The sequence below is a fragment of the Aptenodytes forsteri genome, unplaced genomic scaffold, assembly GCF_000699145.1.
Source record: "Aptenodytes forsteri isolate BGI_AS27 unplaced genomic scaffold, ASM69914v1 Scaffold31, whole genome shotgun sequence".
Lineage (NCBI taxonomy): Eukaryota > Metazoa > Chordata > Aves > Sphenisciformes > Spheniscidae > Aptenodytes > Aptenodytes forsteri.
The window spans coordinates 205,371-213,290 of record NW_008794713.1 but is presented as its reverse complement, the minus strand read 5'-3'; the positions used below and the strand labels follow the sequence as shown (position 1 = coordinate 213,290).

Below are 7,920 nucleotides of genomic sequence, written 5' to 3'. Positions count from 1 at the left end.
AACTAATGAGTCTCCGAAAGGTCACGGTTTTGCTCATGGTTAACCTTCAGCAAGCCAGTACATAGGCAGGGCATAGGCAGTGCTGGTATCAAATGAATCCACCTCTTCTTTTCTTCCAGGAGCGGGACTGAGACCTGCTGAGGGATAACTGGGCAGCGCAGCGCGGGGAACTCGTCCAGCAAGCTGTAAAGATCAGGTGGCACTTGGCTTCGCCAGCGAAAGGCATACAAGGGGAAGGTGTTGGAACTGCAAACGTGGAAACTTACTGCACTGAATGCAGCCGATAAAGCGAGTTTTGGTCCGCAAAATGTTTGCTGCCGTCAAGATTTCTGTCTGCTGACAGGGAAGATGGGGTCTGCCCGTACCGAAAGGGGAGCGACGAGAAGGGCGAAGCTTTGCTGACCACTGGGGAGCCTGGCCGGTGCCTGGATGTGCTTCGCTGGTGGGGAAAACGCTGTCAAAACTTGTGGGCAGGGACGGTTTGGGGCAGTGGAGGGGCCATGGGGCTGCTCTGGGCTTTGCCCCACGGCGGGGCCGGCCGGCTGCCCCAGCACTAAGACGCCAGGGACGTGGGGCCGGGTGTCCAGCTGCACCGCCAGACCCACACTTCGGCATTGTCTCGGGGACATCGGAGAAGAACAACAAAAAAGTGGCTGAAAAATGTAGCAGCACTGATCTTTTAGTCTCAAGAAAAATATCCTTTCTGTTTTGCTAGAGATCTCTGGGCTGTGTTTATCCACGCTGCTTGGAAAGTCTCTTCTACCCCTTGATTTCTCACAAAGTTTAAAACATTTTATTTGTGTGTGTGTGTGTTCGCATCTATTTTCACTGCATCTGCTTGTCATCTTGAAGTGATGGGCTCAGAGGGAGACCCCCCTGAGCAGCTGTAAGTAATAATGAGGTGCTTGATTTCAAACCACATTTGCCATCTGGAAGCCCTTCGACTCTCCCAGCTTTTCAAGTGACGAAGAGGAAAAAGCCAAAAGAGGACAGAGCCCGCGATGGCAGAGAAGTGCGACTGTATCGCCAGCATGTACGGGTATGACCTGGGCTGTCGCTTCATTAATTTTCGCCCCTTGGGCTTCGGGGCCAATGGGCTGGTGCTGTCAGCCCTCGACAGCAAGAGCTGCCGCAAAGTGGCGGTGAAGAAGATCACCATCAGCGATGCGCGGAGCATGAAGCACGCTTTCCGGGAGATCAAAATCATCCGCCGCCTGGACCACGATAACATCGTGAAGGTGTACGAGGTGTTGGGGCCGAAGGGGACCAACCTGCGCGGGGATTTTTTCAAGTTTAACATGGTGTACATCGTCCAGGAGTACATGGAGACGGATCTGGCGCGGCTGCTGGAGCAGGGGAAGCTTGCCGAGGAGCACGCCAAGCTCTTCATGTACCAGCTGCTGCGGGGGCTGAAGTACATCCACTCGGCCAACGTCCTCCACCGTGATCTCAAGCCGGCCAATATTTTCATCAGCACAGAGGACCTGGTGCTGAAGATCGGCGACTTTGGGCTGGCCAGAATCGTGGATCAGCATTACTCGCACAAGGTAGGCAATGCCAAATTGCTGAGGCTGGTGCTGGCTCGGCAAGCTGCCGGCCGGCATGGGGAGGCGTTGAACGTGTGTAGGGTGAAGCAGTCGGACCGTAGTGGGTCTTCTCGGGAGAAACTGGTCCTTGAGCCTGTTTGGGCAGCTGTAAGCCCTGCTGGGGTGGTTGCCCTCCCTGCCCCAAGCCATGACGTGTTTTCCGGGCATAGCCCACGGGTTGAGCTCTGCCAAGCACGCCCCAGGGCTCTCCAGTGCTGCTTCAACAGGAAAGGTTCAAGTGCCATTCAGGTGTTTTTCATTGCTTTATATCACATATATCAAATACATACTCATGTATTTTATTCCATCCCAGCAATGGACTGTGGGGAGGCGTGCGTTTGCTCGCTTTACTTAAATGACTAAGCTCTGTGCTGCTTGCTTTGCTGCTTTTATAAAACACGAGCTGCCATTCATTCCCACAGTGGAAACACGTGGAAAGCGTACCTGGCTCGTCCGCAGCCACTCTGCTTGTCTTTGTCCTCACTTCTGTTTGGTATTGTAAGGTAAGATAAGATAAAAATCTATTTTCTTGAGCTGGATGTTTGTGTGGACGAGTTCAGTGTCCCCCATGGACCCACCGTTGCGCCTGTGCCGAGGTTTAAATGCGTTTTGCGTTTGCCAGTGGGTTTCTGCCCAGCGCGGCTCTTATTTGGGCACCGTTGCTTTGCGCAGGGAGGCAGGGAAGGGGAGAGGGAAAAGGGTGGCGAAAAGACAATCTCGTGATCCTGAAGGTGAGCCCTGATCTATTCTGGTTTCGAGTTTGGGGTGAAAGAAAGCCTGGGGAAAAGGAAGAAGGTTGCAAGGGACATCGGGGAGTGAGTGCGGGGTCCTTGTCACTGCTGCCTGCCCCTCCTGTGCTCCCTTCCTCACCGGTTATTTATTACCCAGCTCAGGAAGAGGCTCCCGGCTTTTTAAGTGTCTGTTGTTTGGGTTGGTTGTTTTTTTTTTAAAGTCAGGTGCATTCAGAGGCTTTTCCCAAGGGAGGGTAACTCCCAGAGAAAACCCCTGCAAATAAGGCAGCACGACGTGAACGCAGAAAGTCACTGATTTAAGGAGCGTCATCATGTCAGAGACTGCAGGATCAGGGTAGGAGTCGTCTGTCTGTGTCTGCTGCAGAATTATTGTTATTTCTAAGCAATTCTCTGTCGCTTCAATAACAGCCAGTGCAGTGGGAAAGAGCTGTCAGGAGGGTGGCCAGGGCTGCAGCTTCGTGGTAGGACATAACTTTGCAAGATGCCGTTGCACAAGCATCCTCCGATTCCTCCCAGGGGTGGGAGGCTGGAGCATCAGTGCAAAAAAACGGCAGATCCCCACTGTGCAGCGAGACCTGGATACCGCTCCAGAGCAGAGCCGAAAATAGCAGCGCTGTGGTGAGCATTCAGCACCACAAATAATGTCAGTTATTTGTAAATTCTGGCGATGGGGAGTGCTGTGTTTGCCGAAGCCAGGTGACGGGCACTGCAAAGGCAGAGATACGACAGGAGGGCTTGGATGGGACTTGGGTCAGTCCTGCCTTTGATTTCCAGCTCTTCTCAGGTGACTCGGAAAAATCAATTACTTTCCGTATTTCTCTTCTGACCTCCACTTTCCTCAAGGGCTCATACAGATTTATAAGCTCCTTGGTCTGTGCTCTCGCAGAAAGCATCAGCAAGAGGGAGAGGACCAGAGCACCACCGTGTCTGAAGCTGCTGAGCCTCCACCCCGCTGCTGACCAGCATTGAGCGGAACGAGGATCCTTACGCCCCGAATTTTGGTGCTGCCAGCAGGTGCTAATGCAGAGCTGCCCAAAAGCAGATGAAATCCTGCTCCCTGGGTAAATAATTGCTGAAAAGACCCAGTAGGTCCAAACCTCTGAAGGCAGCGCAGAGCTACAGCTCTAGAATAATACTTTGCTTGCAAGCCTTTGCAGTGAGGAAGGGTTGTCTTGGACTTTTGTCGCTTGGACTTTTTTTCCTTTATGATAGTTTGTATCTGGAATGTGCTAAGACTGATGGCTGGGTTCTGCTAACATGAAAAATTGCAGGTTGCGTGTTGTCATCCATCTGAAAGGTCACAGCTCTTGTGACCCGATGTTTCTCAAATCCCAAACCATCCTGCTGAGTGTTAAAATGGCAAATAACAACTGCAGTAGATTGTGAGCGGAGTTTTAAACACGGCTTAGAAATACATATACCACCTAAATAATAGTTCTTACTTGGCAATGTGTCTTGTTTACATGACTTGCAGCAGGCAACCATTTAATTAGGATAATTTGGTGGGAAAGGGAGAGCTCTCCTACTCTGGGAGATGCCCTGGACCGCAGCGGGGTACTGGCCTTCGCCAGCTTTGAAGCAGAGCAGCTTCGCCTGCGTTTTTCCCACCATTTGGCCGGTGTTCGCTGCTCAAATCCCTTTCTCCATGTGGTAAGAGCAGCGTGGGGGCATCTGTTCGTTTGAAACTTCCCAGTAGTAGATGAGGTGAATTTCAAGCTGCCAAGGTCATGACCGGATCTGGGTCTGTACCTTCACAGGCTGCTTAGACGCGACAGCGCATACCCCTCTCTCTGTCACCCTGTCCCTTCCCTGATGCTCTCGGCATCCAGCCGCGCAGGCTCCTTTCTCTTCCTTCTTACTACTCTTTTTATCCTCGGGAGTCACTAATCCTGCTGTTTATCCCTCTAGAACATCTCCACATTAATCCCTTTTTACCTGGTTGCCGCTGTTTGTGGTCTGAACGCTTTGCTGTGCGACTTGGCGCCCAAACGGTGAGTGGAGGAGCGTTGAAGATGAAGATAAGGCCTCCATGAGGTCCTTATCCTTATGCAAAACAGTCAAAGCTGAGCATTTCCCTTTTCATAAACCACCTCCTTATTGAATGCAAGCATCTCGCCTTCACCATCGGAGCGCTCTGCAATGCCCCCTCCACCTGCAGCCTCGTGGTCCTGCCTGCCCCACACCTCGCTGCCTTCCCCCCATGGTCCAGCCCCTGCCTGCATTTCTTCAGAGGCTGCCTGGGTGTGTGTAGCTGCCCATCTACCTGTCCATCCTCACTCTTAGGCCCTAATAAATATCTTTGGCTCCAAAAGAGAGTCCAGATGTGATCTGCCCCAAGTTTGGGGGGGAAGGAGGTGTAAAAGTGAGATGCTGTCCTCCCTTGAGCTCGTGGTGGGCAGGAGGGATGGGAGAGCAGGCAGATAGCAAAGTCAAGCATTAAAAATTGGGATAAATACTAATGAATGGCTAGACTTAAAAATAATAAATGTTTCAGAGGGCAGACTCAGCCCCGGCCATGCATCCCACGTGGCGTGTTGCCTGCTCAGAGAGGAGCCGTTGGGTTGGGTGGTCCTGCCTGAGAAGACAACAGAAATGCCTGTTGTATGGAGATACGGAGACTTGCTGAATCTCTTTACTCGGGTGATACGGAGACTTGCTGAATCTCTTTACTCAAGAGAGCGACACAGCGAGACAAGACAGCAAAATGGGATGCTCCTTAGCCTGCCCATGTTGTACAAGATAGATTACCTTGTCTTGGGGCTCTGCCTGGTGCCCCAAAGCGCTTGGGGGCATCTGCATGGGCCTGCCAGGGGACCCTCTCTCCCTTTGCCTATTGGCAACATTAATTACAGGATTAATTGGCAGAAATTCCATGCTAAGGAGGGTGCAGCAGCCCTTTTAGGGGGAGTTCTTGTGGTAAATAGTTTCCAGAACATCTTCAAACCTTTGAAGTCCTCCCTTCGTTTTGTACTTGCTAATCAGTGCAAACATAATAGCTTCCAGTTCATCCAGTAAAATAATAAAATTCCCAGGTGGGTCATCATGAGGAGGCCTTCAAAGGAGATGAGGACGTGGGATGTTGCTCCATAGTCGCCCTGGAGGGGACCACCCTCCACGTTCAGCACTCGGGCAGCTGCCCATGGCCCCGTGCAGCCAGCGCCGAGCCTTCCTGCTGTGACCCCGACTCGGTTATTCTCCTTCTCTGTCCTCTGATGAAGCACGTAATAGTCTGCGGTCCTGAAATAAATGCGCTCTGTCATCCCAAAACGATGAGAACACACGTCACGTTGCTGGAGCCATGCACAACGGCAGTTTTATTATTTTATTATGGAGCAACGTTCCTGCAAACCCGGCGTCTTTCCCAGCCTCTCCTAGAACTGCCCTACCTGCCTTTTAAAAAATAAGCTTAAAAAACATGCTCTGAAGAGGCAGCAGTCTGCTGCTGCACCAGGATTATTCCAAAAGCTTGGGGTTGTTGCTATTTTGAGTCCCCTCTTGGCACTGCAGCCGCCTGCACCAGGAGCCGACCCGGCTCCCGCGGATGCAGCAGCAGGAATCCCGTTCGTGGCTGGGGACGGAGGTGCGGATACGCGGGCTGTGTCTGGATCCTGCTGGAGTTTCAGTTCACGGGCACCTGGTCTGCACCGCTGTGGCTTTTTGAGTGCAGAAAGATGGATTTTGGTGTGAAATACGCTCAGGAGAGGCTTTGGGCTGTGGCGTCAGGGGCTGCTTGGTTTGCAGTAGGTGGGATCCTGAATTTCGGCGTCCGCCTCAAGGAGACCTGCCCTTGGTCCCTCGAGCTCCAAGGAGGAGCTCCGGGCTTGGGCGATGGATGTTTCGGAGCACCGGCTGGTCTTGCTGTGCTCCCCACGTGCTGCCATGCCGTGCCAGCTTCCCTCGGCGCGCTCGGGATGCAGGCGGTCCAGCGTGCCGTGACCAGTGTGACACCAGGATGCAGCAGCACCCGCACCCATCCGAAATTCTCCTCCTGGTGTTACAAGCAGCGCACAAAATCCGTGTTGTGTAAAGGTTAGAAAAAGCATTCATTTTTCTTTGCTTTTCAGTTTCCTTGCTGTGCAGTTTGATACGACTTGATGCTTATCCTACCTGTAGTGAATTCATCACCTTTACAGATTGCCTGAGCTGTTCCTGGACATGCCGCAGGAGCAGAGGAGAAGCGGGGAAATGGTACTTGAAAACTGCAAAAAAAAAAATAGCACGGGCGGGCTTGAGAGCAAGCCTTGGACTTGAAACTATTTCTGTTTTAAAATTAACTCCATTATATCGGTTTTTAAAGAGACTCCAGTGGTTCTTCAGTTCAGAAAGGGCTGTGCTGAATCCACAGAATATTGTCATGAAGATGTATGTTCCATCTTAATTAGAACTAATTAGTATGCTTCTGCTCTTGGTCTTTCTGTCTGGTTGAATCTACGTAAATGGTGACATTCTTGTGCTAAAGCCCATGCCTTGCGTAGGTGATGGTTGGAAGTGCTCGGGCTCTCCATTCTGGCACGGCTGCTGCCCTTGTGTAAGTCTTGGCACCACGGGTAAGAGCTGAGCCTGTACCTAACCCAGGTGTAAGTGGATCCTTAGCCAAGCATCCTGCGGCTGTGCCGGCGACTGCATGATCCCGGCTCCCAGAGCTGTGGTGATATTTCTCCATAGGACTTGATAGTCCACAGGACTGTAGTTACTTCCTCCAGGTGGTAGGACAGGAACTTAGGTATTTTGTAAAAAGAAAGATCTAGCCCATGTTTTTAGCCACCGTGGAGGCAGAGCAGACATCAGTGTTGGGGCTGTACAAGCCGCTCAGGACTGGGGTGCCATGCTGCCCAGCCGGGGGGCACCCCCAGCCGCTCGGGCCAGGTCGGAAAAGTCTTGATTTTCAAACCTCCCATCAGCCCTTCCCAGTATTTTCCCCCTGAGAAAGAGGAGGGATAACCCAGAGCCCAGCAGCGGAATGCCGTGGGAAGCAAGGGGGGGGGTCCAACTGTACGGTCCACAAGTCGGTGGGATGGAGGGAAGCTGTAGGTTGCTCCTCTCCACGAGTCCTTCCTGGGCTTGGTGGTGGGTGACCCAATGGTCTGGGTTATTCAGCAGACGAAAGCAGGGAGACGACAGTCAAATACCCAGTGATGGGTAACAGAAGAGGGAAGCACAATGAGAAGCACTGCTGATTAATTACCACCAGTAACCTCACGCGGCAGGGGAGGGGTTGAAGACGTGTCCAAAATATTTGGTGAGTTTTTGCAGGGAATTTTCTCCGATGCATGAGAGGTGCCTGGGAAGAAAAGGTTTGGCTTGTTGCAACATATAGATATTTGCAGTGTATTGCTCATACATTTTGCATGGTGCACACACCCTCAAGAACTCAAATCCATCTTGCTTTGAGGTGCCTCGCCAAGCCGCTCTCCATCATTTATCAGCAGTCCTGGTTAACGGGGGAGGTCCCGGACGACTGGAGGCTTGCCAATGTGACGCCCATCTACAAGAAGGGCCGGAAGGAGGATCCGGGGAACTACAGGCCTGTCAGCCTGACCTCGGTGCCGGGGAAGATTATGGAGCGGTTCATCTTGAGGGCG

At 52.2% G+C, this 7,920-nt stretch overlaps 1 protein-coding gene across 1 annotated transcript in view; it reads left to right on the top strand.

Annotated features, from left to right (window-relative positions):
• Positions 1-485: 485 nt before the first annotated feature.
• The window catches only part of MAPK4 (mitogen-activated protein kinase 4), a 24,475-nt gene continuing 17,040 nt past the window's right edge, over positions 486-7,920 (top strand). The window contains exon 1 of the mRNA XM_009273820.1: positions 486-1,547. Within this exon, the coding sequence (XP_009272095.1) occupies positions 1,002-1,547 (546 nt within the window). The 5' untranslated portion in view covers positions 486-1,001. The remainder of the gene's footprint in view (positions 1,548-7,920) is intronic.